The sequence below is a fragment of the Anopheles merus genome, chromosome 2R (assembly GCF_017562075.2).
Source record: "Anopheles merus strain MAF chromosome 2R, AmerM5.1, whole genome shotgun sequence".
NCBI lineage: Eukaryota > Metazoa > Arthropoda > Insecta > Diptera > Culicidae > Anopheles > Anopheles merus.
Window position 1 is genome coordinate 45,354,891 of NC_054082.1, and position 25,744 is coordinate 45,380,634.

Below are 25,744 nucleotides of genomic sequence, written 5' to 3' on the forward strand. Positions count from 1 at the left end.
ATTGGGTATAAATTGATTCTTTTGCTTGCATATGTTCGAGATAAATATGAAACACCTTGTGGTACACCTGTAGCATAACAACATTGCAGCATAAAAGATTGTGCTTGATGTTTTTGCTGGTAGAGGGCGCTGTACTATAATTTTGAATGTGACAGTTATTTATGCTGTATCTGTTCTGGTGGCCCTTGATTTATCATAATGTGCTCTAATTTAATATACAAAATAATTGTCTGCATTTACATATGCAAAAGTATACAAGCTGCGTGCTAAAGACACATTCCAATAGCCTTGTTAAAAATACACTTTTCTATTCATCAAAACGTACATTTTCGTTCATCGTCATGTTTGCTATCTCGCTCGGTTATCACCCCATTTGCGCACTATGGTTCAACTGGCCGTCACAATGCACTGTGTGGAGCAGCGAGTTGGACAAATTATCGAACCTGAAGGCAAACGTCATACCGTACTGTCAATCGTGAGGGCATTCGATGCTCTCAGCTGCACAGTTCATTGTTGATTTTCCGTCGCGACGGTGGTGGGTGATGCTCCTGCATACAACGATAATTTTATTGCATTGGTAAACCAATATTCAAAACGATTCGTGCTCGCAGCGGGGAAGTCGAATTTAGATGAACAGAAGGACATAAAGTGTTTCTTACTTGCAATAAGTGTGGGATTTTATATGTGTGAACAAAAAAGTAAACAATAACAACATTTGCCATGAGCTAGTTGCTGTGCAATTGCGTGTGTATGTGTGTGTGGTGGCAGCTGAACGAAGATTCTTTTAGTGTTAGATGATCTAATTGCAATTCCCATCGTAGTGCGCAAATATTTGGCCTCCGCATTTACGGGATCTTCTTGAAGCATTTGCACTACCACAGACAACTCACATCCAGCGAACTGTGATGAAATTAGCGCCTGTTTACTACTTTTCCCGTGCGATTGTAACATCAGGTGGCCTTCAATCTGTGAAAGGGTTTTTACTTTTTTGCATGCCGTACGTGCCCACAGTAGCAGCAGCAGGCATGTGTGTGCGCGCGCGACAGAGGCCCGACTGTGTCCGTGTTCTTTGGCGTGCGTGCCCCTGTGTGAGCCAGTGCGGTCGCACCGTTTTAGAGCTACCAGCGAAAAAGCGAACAGGCGAAAGCGAAACGTGCCCTCCTGCAGCGCAGCGAGTGCATATCGGAGATGCATGGCAGTCACCCCTATAGCACGGGTGACGGCATTCACGATGCGCACGCCAACACGCAAAACAACACAACAGCAACAAACTCCCTGTAAACAACTGAACCCGTGGGCGTGTGTAGGTGTGGTTGTTGTGTGTGTAAAGTGGTAGGATGTGTGAGTGCATACGTTGGTAGTGTGGGAAATAAAGTAGCAGCAGTACCAGCAACGGTTAAAAGTGCGCAAAACCATAGTATCTTATGGCCTACTCACGCGCGCCCCGTGCACTCCTTTACGGTTCATTCGCGGCCTAAATAATAGTAGAAATGTAACTAGTTCCAGCAGGGTATACACGTCTACCTCGGCTGACCGCAGTGGAAATGGGGGAAAATTGATACACATACAAAAAAGCAAACTTCCGTGTACTTGAAGCGCGAGAGTACACAATTGAAGTATCATCAGTGGTAGTTACCTTCTGTTACCTCCGTACCTTATCATCATCATCATCATCATCTTCAGCAGCAGCAACATCATTAGTCAGGCTAACAAAACAACACAAAAAAGCAACAACAGACGTACCTACTTTGAAGCGTACATTCTTCACCATTTTCCCCGTTGTTTTCCTTCCTTTGCAAGCTGCTCCATTACAAGTTAGGAAATCCATCAAGCACGGAGAAGAAGCAAGAAGTGTTAGGTTTTCGTCAGTGGCGAAAGGCACTTGAAAAGTGTCTGAATGGAGTGGGAGTTTTTTTTTTCAATTAGACAAGAATTTTCAGTACATATGTGAGTGTGTTTTGTGGGGGATGGGGTGTACCAACGGGCGGCTGGTAAAAATGGTAGCCACTGTTGGTTTTTTTTTGTTGATTTGTCGAGTGTTTTAGTTTTTTTTTGTATTTTCTAGGCGTGTATCTAACGTGAATTTTCATTTCATTTTCCTGAGGGTTTTCTAGCTTTCTTCACGCTAGCGCTATTCTGTTTATAGCCTAATAACTGTGTCTGTGAACCGTTTTATGTATCTGTGTATGTGTGAGTGCGTGTTCTTAAATGTGCTTGTGTTTTATTCTCGTAAATGACGAAGTGTGGTGAAAAGTGAAAAAAAACAAATCGAAATTTTCCCAACCACACGCGTTGCTTGCGTATGTGGTCGCGGAAAAGTGTGGCGCTCCTGCTGCAACGCGGAAGTCAGCTGGTTGCTGCTGGTGCATACTAACAGAGGACCACCACCCCTCACACACACACACACACACACACCATGTGATGATACATTTCTTTGTTTTGTTTGGTGCTGTGCTGTTTAGTGATTATCATCGTAGAGCGCCATCTCGGGCAGTGGAAAGATGTCATTACACACATGCTGCAGCGTGCAACCACGGCAACCGAAACCGTTCTGAAGAGTGTGTATGTGTGAGTGAGAGAGAGGGGTCGAGAGGAGTGTGTTGAAAAGGGAAGAAAGGTGCTGTGTGATTCCGGAACTGTTCGGAACTGCTTTGTTGTTACTGTCGAAACACACGCATGCAAGGCCGAGGACCGGCGCCAAAGGAACCTCCACCACGGATCCTCCCCTGCGCAGCATTGCTGTGAACGCTGTAAATCCATCGAAGGAAATAAACCATGGCATCGTTGAAGGTTGCCGTAAGGGTTCGTCCCTTCAATCAAAGGTAAGTGTGTAGTACGTTAGGTTTGTGTGTGTGTGTGTGTGCGTGTTCGCTGTGGGACTTGACCTACCGTACTGACGTAAAATTTGTGCCATAAATCGAGGCAATAAAGAAAAACTCCCGTTAACGTTGAAGAAAATGCATTCGATTTGGGTTACGAGTTTGTTTAACAAGGTGAATAAATGTCGTTCGTTTAGCGGGAACTGGAACTACTCCCAAGAAAGCGAACATTTGCAAGAATGTTCAAATCATTTTTCCATCTCCTGAATGACGATGGAACATGTCATGAGCATCACGAGATGTTCACCAACGAAAACAATGAACATATCCGTGGTAGCTTGATGCTCATTGCTGATACTCAACGAAAGTGCGTCATGACATGCCAAAATGTCACCAAGCATGTGATAGTCGCATCAACTGTTTAAGTTTCATATCTGATTATCATAGTAGAACTCGTGACGCTGACATGACTTTGCAGAACTGAACTCTGCAGAACTTAAATTTTGCAGAACTGATTACAGTTACAAAAAAGGCATGACATAGTGACTGATCTAGCGATGGTCGCAAAAATGTCACGAAGCATGTATTGGTCACACCAATCGTTTTGAGTATTACCCTGGTTATCACGATTGAGTACGTGACGCTGAAACGGATTTTGTTTCAATTATATTTTATGACATTGACAGTGAAATTTTACAACACTGACTGTAAAACAGCAACATGACCTACACTATTAGAAACTCAAAGATAAAAATACTGCGTTTAATGTAAGTTAAAATTATAACAAATGTAGGTTAATATTTTAATGTTTCTTCTGCTTGTAAATTTACAAAAAAAAATCAAACCTCGATTTGTAGTACTTCAAATTAAAACTACCCCTTTCGCAATCGTTATGTTTATTTGTTTGTTTGTCGCTTTCGTTATGTTTACCGTCCCCGAAAGCGGACGATTCCGACGAGGTTTGGCGAAGTTCATTTTCGCTGGCCCATTTTCCTCGGTGGGCCAAGGGGTTTGGCAGACGAAACGAAGAAACAAAAAAGTCCAATACGTAAAGCATGTGAAATTGTCCAAATTATTCCATTACATTACGGATTACGGCATGGTAGTGGGAAAAAGGCACACACACACACACTCACAACTGGCACACGGCAGCCGTATGAATAAAGTGTGCGTGCAGCCCGTTTGCTCGTTTAAAGTTATGCCGTGTTTGAAGTTTTCCTATTGATTGATCATCTAATGACAGCGTGAAAATTACCGACTCCTGCGGGCTGGAGCGGTGCAGAGGCTCCGTGTATTGATTGGTGTGTCCGTCGATGGGTAGTAGGTCACGAAAATCGTGATGATGATCATCTTCGTGCGTTTCCACCGTTTGATTGTGTTGAGGTTTGATTCCCACCCGGAGACCGGTACGAATCTGGGCACGCGTACGCTGTGCTTCCACCATTTGCTGCTGTTGGTGGGTTCGAAAAGAGTTTGTAGGCACGTGTGTGGTGTGCTTTTTTGCTAGCCCTTTCGTACGTATTATGCATTTTGCAGCCATTCTAACATGGCTTCCTCAGAACACGGTGTTCAACGGAAAGGGGGGAAAAATGGAAGGTTAAGCATGCAGCACGTGCACGCCACGATAATTCTATTTTTATAGTGGTATTTAGTGTACCGAAGAGTTAAGCTGTTTTAAAGTGATTTTTGTTTTTCCATTTATTACAAATATTAATTTACATTTACATTACATGTGTATTCAAAGTTCTAGACAAATCAAGCTTGAAAATCGCTAAATTGTGCAAAATAGAACAATGTTTGAGCTACAAAATTGCAAAAGAAAAAATTTATTTTACACACAAATCCGGTTGATGTAAAAACAATGGACAACTTTATCATTCAAGTAATTAAAAAGTCTTTCCTAGCTGATCCAACCTCGAACGAAAACTCCACGCGACGATTTACAATCCGTTGGCGGTAGTAGAGCACTTTCAAGCTAAGTAAACACAGTAGATAAAGTGAGTAAATATTCCCAGCTGCCCATCAGAGCACGTCTGTTACTGGTCTTTCTAAAGCTCGTCTTTTAATTTCCAAAAGACACAGCTCGTCTGTCGATTGTTGAGAGTGCCAAAATGACGGGAAAACGGTATCGTTTACCAATCTAAAGTCGATTGTTTTCTCCGCTCCATGGGGAAACAACCTATTTCTCACGCTACGGTTATCGTGTTGTTTTGACTTTAGAAGGAGTTAGGCATTAAAAAGTTGTTTACTAGCATTGGGCAGGTTAACCGGCGTTGTGGGGGAGCCAATTTGCTGGCAACTTTCATAGATGCACTAAATGGACGGTTTGTAAAGAATGAAAAGTGTAATTAAATGTAATCCACTTTTCGTTGCCACTTTCCAAACCATTTTCAAAGTAAACACTGATCAATGCATCGTTCCTTCTGTTTTAATCTGACCAATGTACCTCCATTGCATCCGGCTGGTGCGTCAGTAAGTTGACAGCCCGAGTCGACAAGGACGACAGCGTTCCACCGAAGCTTATCAGCACATAACCGTCTTACACAACCCATGTGTGCTTGTGTGCGTATGGTTCCTCGAGCAAGACACGTTAAACTATTTTCGCGGTGCTAGAAAACAGTTAAGAAAGTGGTTCATTCGTTCCCCATTGGGTGACCGTCATTAGGCACGGAAAACAGGTGTTTTGCGTGTTCCTGTTGGTCGTGTCGTCAGTGACTTAATGCAATTTACGTGGCCTTGAGGTTGCAAACCATGAATGCGCGCTTACGGGTCAGGGCAAGCGAACGAACAGCAGCCACAAAGAATGAGGGAGTCCCGGGGCATACCCTTTCTTCTGCTTTGAGCGTGTTTATTGTGTGGTTGATAATTCGACAAAACATTGATAACAAAATTAAGGAATGAAATTGACTTAGTTTAGTTTTTCACTTTCGGCCTCAATCGTCTCCAAATCAAATGCAGTATTATTACGCGCATGAAATTGCTGTTTCAGCTTTATCTTTTCATCGCTAAGAAAGCGCGGGTTTAATGACATTTCTGGAAGCTTCTTAACATGTTGCATCTTAAACGAGCACGGTGCGTAGTTGACGTTCTTGGTAAGAGTTTGTGGAATTTTCATTACCAGCAACCCATATTACGACAACGAGATGATGACTTCAGTAGCCGATGCTGATAAGAGGCATGTTGAGCCTTGCCCGCTCCCTATCAAGAACACGGCTCTAGTTGACAATTTCTTTCCGTTCGACTGGTCGCTGTATGGAAAAAAGGCAAATACCGCCACTCTCCTATCAAGCCTGAAACGAAGACAAGAAGTGGGAAGAGCAAACGCAATGTGGATTTCGAACGCTGATGACTCATCGCCTGCGGTGCTGCAACGTACATTGTCGCCCGTAAGATGTCACCGTGTAGAAAATGTATTCATAATTCTCCACTAATGCCCGTTGATTTCTCGCTTTTAGTTAAGCGACACGATTCCGCGCGCTGCTCTTTCATTGCCATCCGCCCGGACGAGAACGTTTTTGTGTTGAAAGTTGTACCATTCGATCGTTTGGCCGGCTGAAGAAAATATCACTTCTACCGATTTACGTTTTTTTTCTGACACCGACCGGATCATTATGATCGACACAGCGACACACATAAGCATTATTTCCAATACGTGCTCACTTTCACTTTGGAGCCGTGTACAAAACGCAATGAAACGTTGGGACATTGAGAGCACTGAATGCTAACAAGCAACGGAATGGTAAGGGTACATGTCAACACGAAATCGACGGCGAATTTAGTCACTTGATCGTAAACTAACAAAGAAAAAACTGGAGTAATTCAACGGATCATTTGACACCAGTCCAGAGCGGACAAAACAGCGGTGCGGAGCGTAGGTTTGGTCGGTGGAAGATCAAAAGGCGCAACCTGTTCGATGTGACAAAACCACAACCAAAGGGATACGGTTTCGTGTCAGCTTGCAAGAGTGCGTCCGGACAAATGCAATGTGCCGCACTTGACGGTGCAAACCGCAGTAAAGGATGCATTTATCTGTTGCTTTGTTGTTTCGATGGTAATACCAACGGAAGGTTGGTTATTTTATCATGATGATGATGGTGGCGTTATGCTGTGGTCAAATCGTGGCAAGTTTAATTGATTTTGAATGAAACGAAAATTTAATATTCTTTTGAGTGACGAAATAGGATGTGACTTGATTAAGTCCAACAATACAAAAAACCTGATTGACTGATTTTGTTATTGCATTATTTGCCCTTACATTAATTAATTTATTTTGACATTAATGCATTCGCTTTGATTCGTTCGTTTCGTTCGTAGCCACGCGGTTTGGGTGCTAGCCTTCCCTTTTTGCCCTTCCCTTGCCGCTTGCAGTCGATTGCTTCCTACACCTTCCGTTTCTTCCGTTTTTGTGCACGCACTGTCGGGCCCTGGTTGCATTAAATTGTTCGCTTTTCCGGCAATGGTTCGCTAAACACTCCAACGTGTTCGTGTGCGGTCAGCAAAGAAATAATACCGAGATTAAATACACGAAGGAAGATAGTTGATGTGGGTTGCGTTTCAGTTTTGTCATTACCATCAAACACAGCACACTCTTGAATGAAGTGTGTGTGTGTGTTTACTTGCGGTGTGATGGGTTCGTTCCGGTGAAACCGCCAGCTTGCCCATCTCCTGTGGTGTGGCGTTGTTTCGCATGCACAATTTCGGCGCAAAGTTCGTGGCGGGCTACCGCGGAGTTGCACGGATCGGTGACGATCAAGGTGAGTCTGCGAGGTGGCATCTTCTTCATATGGGTCGCTTTGAAGACGCTGAGCGTGCGGCCATCACGGAACGGAAAGAGCCACGGCTTTGCGGTGGCATTGAACGGGGCTATGCTCAGAAGGTTGTGATCTGACTCTCTGCGGTATACTTTCATTGGTGCTATGTAAAGATCAATCGAAAGCATTGGATGTGTTTGTGAAGCATAATGATGCAACCGTTGGTGTGCTCATTATAACAATAATATCCTTTATTCTAGCCAGTACTATATCATTAATATTGTTTTTACGATGTTTAAAAAACCTGTACTTCGGAGGTTCGTTACTTTTTCGTTGAAATCATTTTGAGATCCAAGAGAAAACCGTTCAAATACTCCGACCAATCCATCCAACAACACCTTGGCAACACTTGTAGCGTACATATATAAATCATCCAAAAAGCGCGAACCAAAACTTCCCCGAGACAGTCGGATTGAATTGTTTGCCGGCCTGATGGAATGTTTATATGCCTAACGATAACGAGATGAAGCGCAAACGCGATCGCTTCCAACACTATCGGTGAGGCTATTGCATACACAGACGCCCGAACTGGAGGGCTCATCTTTGTTGTGTGAAACCATTTTTCGGCCCCGCGATAAGCGGATTGGAAACGGAAATCGGCCCTCTTTTTTGGACTACCGCGATTTCCGCGACTCCAGCTCCCCGCTCAACAGGGAGCAATTGAATGGGGAAAGGGAAAACGGCGCCAAACACAGCGAAAAAACACTTTCATGCTCGTGAGCATTATTGAGCATAACTGTCGGGGGGAAGGTGGAGGTTCGATTAGTGGGCGTTTATGTGCAGTGTGCGTTTCTCTTTATCGTCATCATCCTCCTCCTGCTGCTGTCTTTCGCTGCACCGGTGGTGGGTGCATTATGGAAGTAAATCATTTTCTTGTTGGATAGCTTTCGTTTGTTTAAACTGGCAAGCGTTAGGCATTGTCCGTGTGTGTTTGTGTGTGGTACACCGGTAGTAAAGAGGGGGCACCGAAAGACTTGCTGGGCTTTGGTATGAATTTAAATTTTCACTTTTCACTAGACGCTTTAGGGCATATTGGAGTAAAACCGTTTTACTCATACCGTTACGAGGGACGGATTAGTAACTTGGTATGCAATTTACTTTTTAAACACAATAATGTTTCTTTAAACGAATCCGCTTATTTGGTAGTTTAATCATTTTTGCGTAGTGTAACTTTGTTTATACAAGTATAATTTCTATAATTTCCTTTTGCCCTGGCAACGACCAACAACCATCGAGAACGGAACGGCCAGCTCGATGCGTTACTTTGCGTTTTCTGCTGTGCTGCAACCAGCAGCCGAAGAGAATCAAAAGCCATGACGGCCGACTGTGAACCGCGTACAGCACGCTTGACAGAGACTCGGGTTTTTTGTTTGCCTTTCTTCAATAATTAATGTTGCACGTAGTCTTTGTACTCTTTGGCCAAGCGTACCTGGCGCACCGGTTCAGGGCCCGTGGGCAATGGGTTTCAGTTCGCTGATTTCGTAACCACGGAAATGCAATACAGCGATAGACAGTGGGGCCAGTTTGTGCTTCTGCTATGCTCCCGGAACGCGCACAAAACGAGAAGGAATCGAAAGGAGGACAGAAATCGGCTGCGTGCCGTACTGATGGTGTTGACGGTAGACGCAGAACTTGCCTCCCTTGCTGCACACCTTTGTTTAGCTTCCATGGGTCACAATGTGACCGACAAAGCCCCAGACGTGGTGTTGGATTTCCTCCGAGAGACGAGAGACGCACCGTTCTTTTGCGGGGGATTTTTGTTCGCTTTCTTTCCAAAGCTCCGACGACACACCTTGTTATCCGGCCGGTTAAACCGTCGCATGGTTTGGTTAGGCGGTCAGTCAGACCAACACTATGGCTACCATCCCTCCTGTTCGAGTCTCATTTTTCTCTCACGATTCTCGATACGGTGTCTTTTTTCCTACGTTATTGTTGCAACTGCTTTATGCAACACGATTGTTGCAATTTGAAGTGCACATAGTGTGGTGAAGGCAGCCAGGCAGGCTACCGTTTCAGTAGACGGGCGAGTATTTCATGTGGGAGCAAGGGATGAGGACTGCAACATGGTGGATTTTATGCTGTCTGCACATTTAAAGTCACGTTAATGTGTACACTCGTTTCCAGTGTTGCACACTGTCGATCGAACGCAATCGGAGAAGCCCACACACAAAGGGGATTTTCGTCACCCCGAAACACTAATTACTATTATGGAGAATGTGTACAGTGGCGGCCACCTAAAGTCAGACACCTTATATATTCCCATTATCTCTGACTTTGGGGCACCCTGGACAGTTCCTTAGACCACTTATCAAAATTTCTGATAAATTAGAAGTCACTTATAGAAGTTCTGCATACGTCTTTGAGGATACTCTTCAGCTATGCTCAGGCAAAAATCAGGCCGATATCTTGAAAACCCTATGAAAACTATGCATAAATGTAAAAAAATGGTATGAAATTGAAAAGAAAATGGTGTTGGTCATTTTCCTTAGGAATGGAGACTGTACGACTTTCGGATATTTCAAGAATTTCAAGATATCGGCCTGATTTTTTGTTGAACATAGCTGAAGAGTGTCTTCAAAGACGTGTGAAGAAATTTTTCTGATAAGTGGTCTAGGAACTTTCCAGGGTGCCCCAAAGTCAGATAATGGGGTCCTTCACGATTCTAGTCTGCTTTTTATATGGAGTCTGACAGTTAGAGGCTGAAATCATGTCAACACTCCATACAAATCCAAAATTTCGAAATCCAAATTCGAATCCAGCGATTTTTAGTTTAGAGTATTTTAGTCCGAAAACTAGAATTAGATTCGAGTAACTGCTTGAAAAAATGGCATAACAAGGTCGTGTTTTCATTCAGGTGATGGAATCTAAAATCAAAGTGTATGTAAACCAGGGGTTCACATACCATGTTTTTGATAACCAAATTTGAACTAGTGTTGGGTTTCATGAATCTTTCGTCGAGATCCATTTATATGAATCCTTCAGTGATGAGTGATTGGAATCTCAACTCGAATCTTCAAAGATTAATGAATCTGTAAAGATTCGCTAATCTTCAAAGATTCATGAATCTTCAAAGATTCACGAATCTTCAAAAATTCATGATTCTGTAAATATTCATGAATCTTAAGAGATTCATGAATCTATAATATTCATAAATCCATTAAAATTCATATTTCTCTTGGGATTCATGAATCTTTAGAGATGTATTAAAATGATGTAGATGTAGAAAATACTGAATTTGCCCAATCCCACCTAGAACATGCCCATTGTCGGTTCAACTTCGTGGTACTTTCCAAGAAGTCTCAAAAGCCTGTATTGGCTGGCATGACCACGTAGGTTGTTACGCAAAAAAGAAGAATAATAAAAAGCTAAAGCTTTATAAACTTTAGAAATTTATGAATCCTTAAAGATTCATGAAACCCTAGATATTCGTAAATCTTTCTATGTATAAAAATCTTTTGAGATTAATGAGTCTTTGGAGATTAATGAATCCTACGACATTCATGAATCTTTCGAGATTCATGAATCTTTCGAGATTCATAAATCTTTGAAGATTCATGAATCTTTGAGATTCATTCAGATTCATGAGTCTGAATCTCAATTACCCAACACTAATTTGAACGTCACTTTTTGACAGGACGGGTAAAAATTTCTGTTCTATCTTTCTAGTAGCTTATAAAACACTCTTAAAATCTTCATTTAGAAGCAAAAGCGATAAAAATCACCCCTACTAAATATATACCCTATGGGATTAGCCAATATATTATACTTACTTTGATAGCTGCTCGAAAACTGCTATACAATACAAACAGCAGACATGCTGAAATTTCAGCCTACGAACTTAAAACGGAAAGAGGCGCAATATGGGAAAATATAAGGTGTCCGACTTTAGGTGGCAGCCATTGTATGTACTGCATAGCTTCAAATCGCACAGAAATATTATGTTCGCGCAGTTCAATAAATGCTTAAGCTTTCCATTCTTTCATAATGGATATTTGTTTCTTTAAGCCGGTCTCATGGTACAGTCGTCAACTCGTACGACTTAACAACATGCCCGTCATGGGTTCAAGCCCCAAATAGACCGTGCCGCCATACGTAGGACTGACTATCCTGCTATGGGGGGAAAATCAATAAGTCACTGAAAGCCAACCCCACAAGTGTGTTGGCAGGCCTTGACCGGCATCGGTTGTTGAGCCAAAGAAGAAGAAGAAGATTTGTTTCATTGGCGATTTGTTGATATGAGTGATGATAGATTTTGGATATGAAAGCATTAATACAATAGGTTCAGGGTTTTTGAATGTTTTAAATAGCCTGTGATTTAAAATTTGTAAATATGTGTTAATCATTTCGAAAGTTTGAGCGAAACCTGCAGAAAATACAAATTAATATTAATTCCGTTTTTCGATCGTTATAAACTGAATCAGATCGCGATTTATGATGGTTGCAAATTAAATAAGTTTTTCTTCTCTTTATGCTATCCAATCCTCCAGACAAGATTTATTGGTGCCTTGGTAAGAGTCTCAACTAGATGCAGCTAGTACAAAAGCGAAAACAACACAACAAGCATTGTTTAATCAAGAAAAACACACACATATCTATTGAATTCCCATTTCCACCTTCACTTTCGCGGAATGTGAATCAATCTGTTTGTTGTGTTTTTTAGCTTGCTTGCTTACTCCTGCCTATCTATAGGTCAACCTTTGCGAGGATTATATGAATCCAACCATTGCTTGGTAATGAGGGTTGCGGTTTTTTCGGACAATCGGGCACCGACAGTCGGCCAAACCATGGTCGCCCGCCCGCCCGCGAGACGGTGATGCAACTCCCGACCTATGGTAGCCGCCGCCACGATGATGGTGGTGGGTTTGTGATGTGGTACGGATAGTTGCGACTTACGTCCAGCCGACCAGCGACGTAACTCGTTTGCCGTTTAGCGAAATAACCATTTAAACGGATGGTGTACAGTTGTTACTTCCGGGGAGCTTTCGATTGGTATAATAATTTCAATAATTTCGGCACTATTTATCAATGGATTGCGCGAACACCATCAACAGCAGTACCGTTCCTGCGATTGGCAAATTTTCTGCTATAATAAACGCTTATGTCATTGCTTTTCGGTACCAGTGGTGAGAGCCTTATCGTACCGCTTACGGTAGCTGGAAATGTGTCACTGACTGATCAGTAAGATGACGAAGGCTGCATTTGACCGACAAAAGGAAACGGTTGTCCCTTGGTTTAAGATGGCTCATGATGGTAAGGGAAGGGGCAGTATATTAATATTTTTAATCTCAAACTCCGAACAATCAATTAGACATGGATTACGCATCCAGCTCAGCTCAGTTCATGAGATCAGCATCTATCAAACGCGAAGTGTTTCAAATGCGATGCTGGTCTCTGGGGTTGTAGTTCATTATAAGGCTTGGCAGAGAGGAGAAGTGGCGGCCAGAAAGGGGGCAGCATGATTATCAGGTTTAAAGCATGATTATGATTTGCGAGCTGTTCAAAACTCTCCAATCAACGTCGCAATGGACAGAAGGTTACCGCGTATTAGAAAGTGTATGAATTCCAATTTGGCATAGCGGAAGTGAGTCATACAAAAAGAACGACCGAAAACACTGAACCCGTAATGAATTATCTTTAAATCGCGCTGAAGTTACTTCGCCTCGTGTTGATTGCGCGAAGGAGCGGGGGCTTACTTCGCTTCAACTATTTGATTTCATCCGTACGATAAGGTTTTGAGCGAGAAATTAAGGCATCGATGATAAATGCTTCTTGATGGTTGAAATGATATTTTTGTTGACGGAAGATTGAAGCAAACATGTATTATCACTTCACAAGGTCCTAAATAATGTTACAACATCGCATTACTTCATTTTCCAGGGAGCATGAACTCGGCGCAAAGCTCATCGTGCAGATGGATGGCAAGAAGACGCGTCTGCTGAAACCGAAACTGGGCTCGGGCAATGGCGTACGGGGTGATCTGGCGTCCCGGGCCGCCCTGGACCCGTTCAACGACTTCACGTTCGACCACTCGTACTGGTCGGTGGATGAGCGCGACCCACACTTTACGCACCAGGAGACCGTGTTCGACGATCTCGGCACGGAGATCGTGGACTGCGCTTTCCAGGGGTACAATGCGTGCGTCTTTGCGTACGGACAGACGGGTAGTGGCAAGACGTTCACGATGATGGGCACACCGGAAGCGCAGGGGCTAATCCCGCGCATTTGTCGCTCGTTGTTCGCACGCATGAAGCTCGGCCAGGAGGAGGGCACGGGGTACAAGACGCAGTGTTCCTATCTGGAGATCTACAACGAGCGGGTGAAGGATCTGCTCGGGCCGAGCAGTGCCGGGCATGGGTTGCGGGTGCGAGAGCATCGCACGCTTGGGCCGTACGTCGAAAGCCTATCCCAGCATCCGGTTTCAGACTATTCGGAAATCCAGAACTGCATGATCCAGGGCAACATCCAGCGGACGACGGCCAGCACAAACATGAACGATACGAGCAGCCGGAGCCATGCGATCTTCACCATCACCTTCGTGCAGGCCCGCTACCTCAACGATCTGCCGAGCGAAACCGTGTCCAAGATCCATCTGGTGGATTTGGCCGGCAGCGAGCGGGCGAATGCGACTGGCGCTACCGGGCAGCGGCTGAAGGAGGGTGCCCACATCAACAAGTCGCTGGTGACGCTCGGCAGCGTCATCTCGGCACTGGCCGAGCAAACGAATCCGACCAACAACAAGCGCGTACTGTACATCCCGTACCGCGATTCCATCCTAACCTGGCTGCTGAAGGACAGCTTAGGTGGCAACAGCAAAACGATCATGATTGCGGCCATCTCACCCGCCGACGTGAACTACAGCGAAACGCTCAGCACGCTCCGGTACGCAAACCGGGCGAAGAACATCATCAACAAGCCGACGATCAACGAGGATCCAAACGTGAAGCTGATCCGCGAACTGCGGGACGAAATCTACAAGCTGAAGCTGATGCTGTCGAGCGATAGTGGGGCGGCGCTCGAACCCCAGCTCAAGGTGCTGGAGGATCTGCACAAAAAGGAGGCCCAGGAGAAGGTGCTGACGGAAGAGTGGACGGAAAAGTGGCGCGAAGCGCAAAGCATTTTGCGCGAGCAGCGATCGCTCGGGTTGCGCAAGTCGGGCGTGGGCGTGGTGCTCGATTCGGAGGTGCCACATCTGATCGGCATCCACGACGACATCAGCACCGGCGTGACGCTGTACAGCTTGAAGGAGGGCGAAACGACGATTGGTACGGACGAGGCGCCGTACCCGCAGGACATCTCGCTCAACGGCATTGGCATTGCGCCGGAGCACTGCCGCATCGTGCTGTCGAACGGCAATGCGACGATCTATCCCAATCCGAACGCTACCTGTCTGCTGAACGCGAGCATCATTGAGGTGCCGACCGCGATCAGCCAGGGCGACATACTGTTGCTAGGCCGGACGAACATGTTCCGCTACAACAATCCGGCGGAAGCGGCCAAAATGCGGCAGGAAAGTAGCCACCAGCAGCGGGCGTCCCGGCTCGATCTTTCCCGACTGTCGCTTATAGCTGCGTCGCGGGAAAACCTTTGCGCGAGCTTTATGAGCGACGATGACGGTGGTGTCAGCGGGTCTTCGCTCAGCCTATTTGGTGGTGGCGGTGCTGGTGGTATGGCTTCGCCACAGGGCGCCTTTCGCTTCCGCCAGTACACACCGAGCCGGGAGGATGCGGAGCTGCAGGACGAGCATCGCAAGATACTGCAAACGATCGAAAACGCTTTGCGGCAGCTAAATCTGGAGCGCACGCGCATGCACGAACAGTTCAAGCATAAGATAAGGCTGTGCACCGAGGAGCTGGAACGGTTAGAGAGCACCAAGCGCGACCGGTTGACGGTGCTCGACTGCCGGATCGGGGAGCTGATGGCCCGCAAGGAGATGGTGCTGTGGGAAAAGAGCAACGAAAAGACGCAAGTAAGAGCGGGGCACCGGTGGGACCATATTGACCTGATCCTTTCATTAATTTTAGCGCTATTCGAGTGCTCCACCATTTTGTTGGCTAATAATTATGTTTATTCTGTTCTGTTTTTATTTCTGTTTTTGTTTCATTTTCATGTTGATTTCATTTAATTCCCTTACGTTCGCGTTTTGCTACCGCTCGGAACCCTTTACACTGTTTGCGCGAGTCTAGGTAGACATATTAGTGCGGCAGCTGTCCGCGCTGCAAACGCAGCTGGATACGAAGAAGCGCGATTTCTATGAGTACGTCGCGAAAGAACTTCAGGAATTGCAGGACTGTGGCCGCCTGGACGAGGTAGAGAATGTGCTAGATTTATTTCGTTTTGTTGTAAACATTTAGAGTATTATTTTTCAGATAATTTTTAACTTGACTCGCCTCGTTGTGGGACTCTCTACTCCGCAAATTGTGTATAAATGTGACTAATTTGAAATTTTTACCAATTTGATTGACAGGCAAGCAGCGAACTGATACGCAATGCTCCGCAAACGGAAGATTATTCGGAAATTTTGCTACAAATATCTCGCTCTCTCGACAACTACTCGCAGCAGTACATCAAAGAGTTTGTTCGTCGTAATGTAAGCATTTTCATTATCGATCCAGCTAAAACGGCACATAATGCATTACTAATTCTACTTCCTTGCATTATTCGTACAGCGGGATGAGATCAATAAGTACGAAGCGGAGCTGTCCGAGAAGGAGCAACAGCTGGCGGAAAGCACACAAAAGATTGCCGACCTGGATCAAAAGATTATGGAGCTGGAGCAGCAAAACAGGGAACTATTGCAGCAGCGAACACAACAAGAGCTGGAATTGATTCAGCAGAAGAAGCTTGGGTAAGTATTTCTTTATGAAGGCTGTATGTTGGCAGAAACCAATATTGAACTTGCTTCTTGCAGGATGACACTGAACCTCACGCACACAAATGGTGCAGACGATGGTGAGGGTACGGGCGAGCAGGCCGGCTTACTGCTGGGCTCAAACCGTGCCGGAACGCTGGAAACGTGCGACACGTTCCACACGGCCAACTCGGACTGTTCCTTCGTGTCCGCGCTTAACACGCCCGCCCTAAACTCGCTGAATCAACTCATACCGACACCCAGCTCGACGGAAGACGGTACCGAATCAGATACGGGCGATCGTGACTACGAGGAAGCCACCTCGAACGGGGGCCTGCTACACGGCGGTATGAGCGACAGCGGTGTGAGTTTCGAAACGAATCGAGCCACCGATACGGCCGCAGCACTGCACACGGAGGTGGATGAAAACGAAAGTGAAGGTAGCGTTGACAGGCAGAGCAGCGGGGCGGCTAGCGGGACGGCCAAACTGCTGTTTCAATCAGACGACCACTGTCTGCTGCTTGCCACCTCGTCCACACCGAATCCAAAGTACGGCGGTAAAAAGCTGCCGACCACAACCACGACCGTAATCGTGACGGATGGCGGTGGGCTGTTGAAGGCGAACCAGCAGCAACCGCAGCAATCGCCGCGGATGCGCCACAAGTCCTCGGACTCGGAGGAGGAGCGTACCACCATCACGACCATGTCTTCGATCGGTACGCCGGGCTCCAACCGGTTGAAGCTTTCCGTGCCGAACCGGAACCGCAGCAACAGCAACAACAGCAAGAGCAGCAGCATGCGCACGGAAATCTTCGACATCCGGCACGGTATCCATCCGCTACGGGTGAGCAGTGTGAGCAGCGGCACCGACGGCAGCCACGAAGAGGAGGAGTACGAAGAGGAGGATGCGCACGGGAGGCGGCGGCGTCGGCAGGAAGTCGACGATGAGGAGGAGCGACGGTCGCGCGGATCGTCCATCGACAACAGCTCGATCACGTCGTCGACGGCGAACCTGATCCTGTGCGAGATGAACCATCTGCGGGAAAGTATCGCGAGCAAGAAGGCCGAGATCATGAAAATCCTCGAAACGAACGGCGACAAGAAGCTGCTGGACGGGAAGATCGGCGAGTTGCAGGATCTGCAGAAGCGCATCGTGCAGCTGGAGATCAAAATACAGGATGTGGAGAAGAGCTGCCTGTCCGATGGGGAGTTGCAGCTGGACTCGATGCGGGACATTCCCGAAAGCTTTACCGACAGCGACGATAGCCGGGTGGGCAACTCGTGCATCTATCCCGGGTATATGCGGGCGCGCGACCAGGGCAGTATCTACGCACCAAGTGTTACGCGATCGTTGCCGTCCATCGAAGGAACTTATCGTGAGTGTGAGCAGTGCAGGGACAATGTTCATTACGCATCTAATTATTATGCTTTTCGCTTTTTTGTGAAGGTTCGGATCATCTGATAAACATCCCGACGTACATTATCCGAGGCGCGGGAAAGCAAACGCACTACGAGTATGAGGTGAAAATAAATCTGCCAGATGAACGATGGACCTTGCTGCGACGGTACAGCCGCTTTCGTGAACTGCATCTAACGATGAAGAAACTGTACGGTGATAAGGTATGTGTGGCCTGAGATCGCACCGCTCAAGCACGGTCGCTAACCAACATTTCCGAACCATTTTGCCCACAGATTGCTACCATACCTTTCCCGCGGCGAGAACTGTTCGCTTCAAACACGGAATCGGTAGCGAAAACGCGTCGTCGCCAGCTAGAAACGTACCTGCGCCGACTGCTGGTGGTGTGTGCCAAAATTCCCCACTGTTCCATCTACGAGGGTGAGGGACGGCCCGGACTAACCAAGCAGACGCTTATCGAGTTTCATACATTTTTCAAGAAAGGTTTGTTCGAAACTGGCAAACATGGCACGGGATAGTAGCACACCTGTGTCGGAGCGTGGCTAGATCCTGCCCTGCCAGGTCGGCGGCATTGGTTTCGGGCGTTTTAATTTTGTGATGTAAAAGACTTGTAGATTTCTATGCCAAGGCGTACTTGTGTTAGGTCTATTTTAGGTTTTAGGTAGCATTAAAATGAAAAAAAAAACAACTAGTTAGGAAGCAATCGACCCATTCAAGGGTCTCTGTACTCTGTTTCCGTTAGTTTGTTGAGTAGCGATTGTGCAAATGATCCTAGGGAATGTGTTTTAAATGTGTACGTTACGCTATTTTTCTATTTACCAATCCTCTCCCCTCATAGTTTTGTGGTGGCCTTTAATTAATCCACGACGGTGTCTTACCCATTTAGAATCGCGAATAGCACAGCATGTTAGGCTCAAAGCAGAAATGACAAAACAATGACAATAATAGCATCGTCCTCCTGCACTTGTTGCAATGTGTGGTGAAACGTTCAAAACGGATCTACGGTTCCATCCATCCATACATTCAGCCTCTTTCGGCGGAAGTGTGTCCATCGAACAGCCACCGTCCTGCCCGTAGTAGCTTCACCGGACTTTATCGTTGCAATGGATAAAGTGTTGTCAGGTTGAAAGCGTATCGGGCAATAGAGACGTTTCGGTTAAGATGGAATGGGTGGATAAAGCATGAAAGGTAAATGTATATAAGTGCACATCGGTTAGCCATTGCGCGTTGGTTACAATCCTTTTATAGTAAGTAAATCGATTGAAAGTTAGCTTTAGGTTTAGCTAAGTTTGCTAGTAGAGAATAAGATGAAAAAAGCTAGTTTCCTTTTCCGTTACGTTTTATAACATCATGAATATATATAAGGCAGAGGAGCGATCATATTAAAATCGTTAAAGTCTACATACAAAGAAGAGAAAAAAAAAAACAAAAACACATCTGATCGTCACGAAATCATAATCGCATCATATCAACAATACGTACAACACGCGTAATTCTTGTAACTGTGTTCCGGTTAGATAAAACTGTTCATCAATTGTAACTAACTGTGATTATTCACCCCCTGCCCCCAACCCTTCCTAACCCTAGTTGTGCTAGATCCCATGTTCCCTCGCGCCCGCAGTTATCTATTTTGATGCTTGTTAGAAAATCCCAAACCCCCCTGCCAAAGAATGGTACTGCTACAATGCGCAATATAATATCATCGTCAAGTGCTTTTCCATAATTCAGACAGATCATAGTTTACATCCCTAGCCCTTCACGTTAGTCATCTCTCGTTCGATTTTCGTCTCACAAACTGTATAGTTCTAGAAGAAACTCGTGTGCATTAACTCATTGTCTGTTAGATAAAGGGTTCAAAGTTATTAAGTGCGTAAGAAATTTATTTTATGAATAGAGAGCGAGAGAGAGACAGAGAGAGAGAGAGAGAGAGAGAGAGAGAGAGAGAGAGAGAAGAGATAGAGAAACGTAAGCGAAAATCTAGCTTTAGGGCACTATGTTGTGCACTCAACGCATGCGTTCGTCTCTTGCTAGCGCTCGTAGTTCTTCCTAGATTTTGAATGCAGTTTTTCTTTGAAGCTATAAATCGATTGTTATTCTTTTCTACGTGCTGCTTTCAATTGGGCTCAGAGTAGTGCTTGCTCGCACGAAATGCAGCATAGTATTAAGTAACTCAGGAGCTTGTTTACATCAGAGGCCTGTATGTTAGGATATTGGAATCGAAAGAAAACACGAAACATTGATGTTAGAGACCCACACTGTTTAGGTGATCGTTTAGGTATCCTGTGGTAGTGTGGAATAGAAAAACAGAACATCAAACATCATGTTGTGGCATTTTGTGTGTGTTCGAGAAAAGTAGAAAAAAGATATTAATGCAATAAAAATAAAATTAGTGAACAATGCAAAACCACAACAAAAAACCCAAAAAGACGTTGTAACCAAAACTGAACTCTTTTCTCTCGCGATTGCTGTTTGCAATATGCAAAAGAGAAGCCAGAGAGAAAGAGACATGTAAGATAAGGTGCAAGACAAAGCAACAATTGACTGATGACTTGTTAGAACAAAACATAAAACATAAAAAAATTGAAAACGTTCTCGTCTGGTAAAAGAAAAATTAACATACAAAAAACAACGTTGGAAACATTTTCCCTAATTCAAACGTTCAAATTGATGGTTAGACTGTTAATCCCACAATGGACGTGCAGACATTTGATGTGAAATGTAGTAGACAACAGTTATAACAACAGTATGACTTGAAAAGTGTCCATCCTTTGTACCCAATTTACGGATGGTTCCTAGTGTCGATGAAGTTACAGACAAAAGGTATATTTAAGTAAAACGAAAAAAACAACATCAACCAATTGGATCTTGGAACGATATTCCATTCTTTTTACTGACCGCAATACAAACGAAATACGTCCGAAAGAAATCAAGTTCGTTTGCGTCGGCCTGGACCACGGACAGGAGGACAAACATTTAACGTGCACGGGAGGGGACGTCTGTCGAACTTTTCCACCTGATACGAGGCTTCGATCTATCTAACAAACACGCTGGTTGTTTATTTTGTTGCCCTGGGTTACCGTAGCGCACCGGTGCGTGACCGAGCAAGGGTATGACATTCGGCGAGCAGCTACCAGACATTCGATGTAGGCCATCGGTAGTGGAAGGTCTCTGTAGAATTGGATGCATTTTCTCGAGCGTACTTTAGTGACATTCTAACCGTGAGACAGTAAAGATTTACAGGAGAGAAAGAGTTAAACAAAGTGAATAAATCGTGTTCTTCAAGGTACGTTTTTTGTTTTAGTTCATTGGATATCTTGACTCAAAGTGATGCAGTGTCTCTGAAGTGATAATGCGTTTTCGGTTGATTGCGATTTTCGGTCAAGCCCTGCGGGTACCATTAATGGGTTAAGTTATCAGCGACTTATTGATTAACCGCAACAGGATAATCAGTCCTACATTTGGAGAGCACGGTCCATATGGGGCTTGAAAACATGATGAGTACTATATGTTGTTAAGACGCATGACGACTGTACTATGGAAGCAGACCAAATGTTACTAAGATCAAGTTAATTTAATTAATATTAAAGAACAGCCAATTGTCAAGGGAAGATACTGAATCTTCTATTTCTGTGTGGGACATTCCATATTTACTATCTCGTACGATCAAGTTAAATGAATTAAATCATCCTAGCTTAACCAAACAAAGACTGTCCCAACTTTTCATTATCGATCCAGCTAAAACGGCACATAATGCATTACTAATTCTACTTCCTTGCATTATTCGTACAGCGGGATGAGATCAATAAGTACGAAGCGGAGCTGTCCGAGAAGGAGCAACAGCTGGCGGAAAGCACACAAAAGATTGCCGACCTGGATCAAAAGATTATGGAGCTGGAGCAGCAAAACAGGGAACTGTTGCAGCAGCGAACACAACAAGAGCTGGAATTGATTCAGCAGAAGAAGCTTGGGTAAGTATTTCTTTATGAAGGCTGTATGTTGGCAGAAACCAATATTGAACTTGCTTCTTGCAGGATGACACTGAACCTCACGCACACAAATGGTGCAGACGATGGTGAGGGTACGGGCGAGCAGGCCGGCTTACTGCTGGGCTCAAACCGTGCCGGAACGCTGGAAACGTGCGACACGTTCCACACGGCCAACTCGGACTGTTCCTTCGTGTCCGCGCTTAACACGCCCGCCCTAAACTCGCTGAATCAACTCATACCGACACCCAGCTCGACGGAAGACGGTACCGAATCAGATACGGGCGATCGTGACTACGAGGAAGCCACCTCGAACGGGGGCCTGCTACACGGCAGTATGAGCGACAGCGGTGTGAGTTTCGAAACGAATCGAGCCACCGATACGGCCGCAGCACTGCACACGGAGGTGGATGAAAACGAAAGTGAAGGTAGCGTTGACAGGCAGAGCAGCGGGGCGGCTAGCGGGACGGCCAAACTGCTGTTTCAATCAGACGACCACTGTCTGCTGCTTGCCACCTCGTCCACACCGAATCCAAAGTACGGCGGTAAAAAGCTGCCGACCACAACCACGACCGTAATCGTGACGGATGGCGGTGGGCTGTTGAAGGCGAACCAGCAGCAACCGCAGCAATCGCCGCGGATGCGCCACAAGTCCTCGGACTCGGAGGAGGAGCGTACCACCATCACGACCATGTCTTCGATCGGTACGCCGGGCTCCAACCGGTTGAAGCTTTCCGTGCCGAACCGGAACCGCAGCAACAGCAACAACAGCAAGAGCAGCAGCATGCGCACGGAAATCTTCGACATCCGGCACGGTATCCATCCGCTACGGGTGAGCAGTGTGAGCAGCGGCACCGACGGCAGCCACGAAGAGGAGGAGTACGAAGAGGAGGATGCGCACGGGAGGCGGCGGCGTCGGCAGGAAGTCGACGATGAGGAGGAGCGACGGTCGCGCGGATCGTCCATCGACAACAGCTCGATCACGTCGTCGACGGCGAACCTGATCCTGTGCGAGATGAACCATCTGCGGGAAAGTATCGCGAGCAAGAAGGCCGAGATCATGAAAATCCTCGAAACGAACGGCGACAAGAAGCTGCTGGACGGGAAGATCGGCGAGTTGCAGGATCTGCAGAAGCGCATCGTGCAGCTGGAGATCAAAATACAGGATGTGGAGAAGAGCTGCCTGTCCGATGGGGAGTTGCAGCTGGACTCGATGCGGGACATTCCCGAAAGCTTTACCGACAGCGACGATAGCCGGGTGGGCAACTCGTGCATCTATCCCGGGTATATGCGGGCGCGCGACCAGGGCAGTATCTACGCACCAAGTGTTACGCGATCGTTGCCGTCCATCGAAGGAACTTATCGTGAGTGTGAGCAGTGCAGGGACAATGTTCATTACGCATCTAATTATTATGCTTTTCGCTTTTTTGTGAAGGTTCGGATCATCTGATAAACATCCCGACGTACATTATCCGAGGCGCGGGAAAGCAAACGCACTACGAGTATGAGGTGAAAATAAATCTGCCAGATGAACGATGGACCTTGCTGCGACGGTACAGCCGCTTTCGTGAACTGCATCTAACGATGAAGAAACTGTACGGTGATAAGGTATGTGTGGCCTGAGATCGCACCGCTCAAGCACGGTCGCTAACCAACATTTCCGAACCATTTTGCCCACAGATTGCTACCATACCTTTCCCGCGGCGAGAACTGTTCGCTTCAAACACGGAATCGGTAGCGAAAACGCGTCGTCGCCAGCTAGAAACGTACCTGCGCCGACTGCTGGTGGTGTGTGCCAAAATTCCCCACTGTTCCATCTACGAGGGTGAGGGACGGCCCGGACTAACCAAGCAGACGCTTATCGAGTTTCATACATTTTTCAAGAAAGGTTTGTTCGAAACTGGCAAACATGGCACGGGATAGTAGCACACCTGTGTCGGAGCGTGGCTAGATCCTGCCCTGCCAGGTCGGCGGCATTGGTTTCGGGCGTTTTAATTTTGTGATGTAAAAGACTTGTAGATTTCTATGCCAAGGCGTACTTGTGTTAGGTCTATTTTAGGTTTTAGGTAGCATTAAAATGAAAAAAAAAACAACTAGTTAGGAAGCAATCGACCCATTCAAGGGTCTCTGTACTCTGTTTCCGTTAGTTTGTTGAGTAGCGATTGTGCAAATGATCCTAGGGAATGTGTTTTAAATGTGTACGTTACGCTATTTTTCTATTTACCAATCCTCTCCCCTCATAGTTTTGTGGTGGCCTTTAATTAATCCACGACGGTGTCTTACCCATTTAGAATCGCGAATAGCACAGCATGTTAGGCTCAAAGCAGAAATGACAAAACAATGACAATAATAGCATCGTCCTCCTGCACTTGTTGCAATGTGTGGTGAAACGTTCAAAACGGATCTACGGTTCCATCCATCCATACATTCAGCCTCTTTCGGCGGAAGTGTGTCCATCGAACAGCCACCGTCCTGCCCGTAGTAGCTTCACCGGACTTTATCGTTGCAATGGATAAAGTGTTGTCAGGTTGAAAGCGTATCGGGCAATAGAGACGTTTCGGTTAAGATGGAATGGGTGGATAAAGCATGAAAGGTAAATGTATATAAGTGCACATCGGTTAGCCATTGCGCGTTGGTTACAATCCTTTTATAGTAAGTAAATCGATTGAAAGATAGCTTTAGGTTTAGCTAAGTTTGCTAGTAGAGAATAAGGTGAAAAAAGCTAGTTTCCTTTTCCGTTACGTTTTATAACATCATGAATATATATAAGGCAGAGGAGCGATCATATTAAAATCGTTAAAGTCTACATACAAAGAAGAGAAAAAAAACAAAAACACATCTGATCGTCACGAAATCATAATCGCATCATATCAACAATACGTACAACACGCGTAATTCTTGTAACTGTGTTCCGGTTAGATAAAACTGTTCATCAATTGTAACTAACTGTGATTATTCACCCCCTGCCCCCAACCCTTCCTAACCCTAGTTGTGCTAGATCCCATGTTCCCTCGCGCCCGCAGTTATCTAGTTGATGCTTGTTAGAAAATCCCAAACCCCCCCTGCCAAAGAATGGTACTGCTACAATGCGCAATATAATATCATCGTCGAGTGCTTTTCCATAATTCAGACAGATCATAGTTTACATCCCTAGCCCTTCACGTTAGTCATCTCTCGTTCGATTTTCGTCTCACAAACTGTATAGTTCTAGAAGAAACTCGTGTGCATTAACTCATTGTCTGTTAGATAAAGGGTTCAAAGTTATTAAGTGCGTAAGAAATTTATTTTATGAATAGAGAGCGAGAGAAAAAAAGAGAGGGAGAGAAATAGAGAGAGAAAGAGATAGAGAAACGTAAGCGAAAATCTAGCTTTAGGGCACTATGTTGTGCACTCAACGCATGCGTTCGTCTCTTGCTAGCGCTCGTGGTTCTTCCTAGATTTTGAATGCAGTTTTTCTTTGAAGCTATAAATCGATTGTTATTCTTTTCTACGTGCTGCTTTCAATTGGGCTCAGAGTAGTGCTTGCTCGCACGAAATGCAGCATAGTATTAAGTAACTCAGGAGCTTGTTTACATCAGAGGCCTGTATGTTAGGATATTGGAATCGAAAGAAAACACGAAACATTGATGTTAGAGACCCACACTGTTTAGGTGATCGTTTAGGTATCCTGTGGTAGTGTGGAATAGAAAAACAGAACATCAAACATCATGTTGTGGCATTTTGTGTGTGTTCGAGAAAAGTAGAAAAAAGATATTAATGCAATAAAAATAAAATTAGTGAACAATGCAAAACAACAACAAAAAACCCAAAAAGACGTTGTAACCAAAACTGAACTCTTTTCTCTCGCGATTGCTGTTTGCAATATG

The 25,744-nt window shown here is 45.4% G+C and overlaps 1 protein-coding gene across 1 annotated transcript; it reads left to right on the plus strand.

Annotated features, from left to right (window-relative positions):
• The first annotated feature begins 485 nt into the window (after positions 1 to 485).
• LOC121590852 (kinesin-like protein Klp98A) lies at positions 486 to 25,487 on the plus strand. Its single transcript, XM_041910932.1, has 14 exons — positions 486 to 577; positions 2,115 to 2,822; positions 13,508 to 15,596; positions 15,814 to 15,936; positions 16,095 to 16,217; positions 16,297 to 16,475; positions 16,539 to 17,854; positions 17,926 to 18,098; positions 18,171 to 18,412; positions 19,699 to 19,765; positions 21,685 to 21,863; positions 21,927 to 23,242; positions 23,314 to 23,486; positions 23,559 to 25,487. The coding sequence occupies exons 2-14, from the start codon at positions 2,776 to 2,778 to the stop codon at positions 23,799 to 23,801; spliced, it is 6,270 nt and encodes a 2,089-aa protein (XP_041766866.1). The 5' UTR covers positions 486 to 577; positions 2,115 to 2,775; the 3' UTR covers positions 23,802 to 25,487.
• Positions 25,488 to 25,744: the final 257 nt, after the last annotated feature.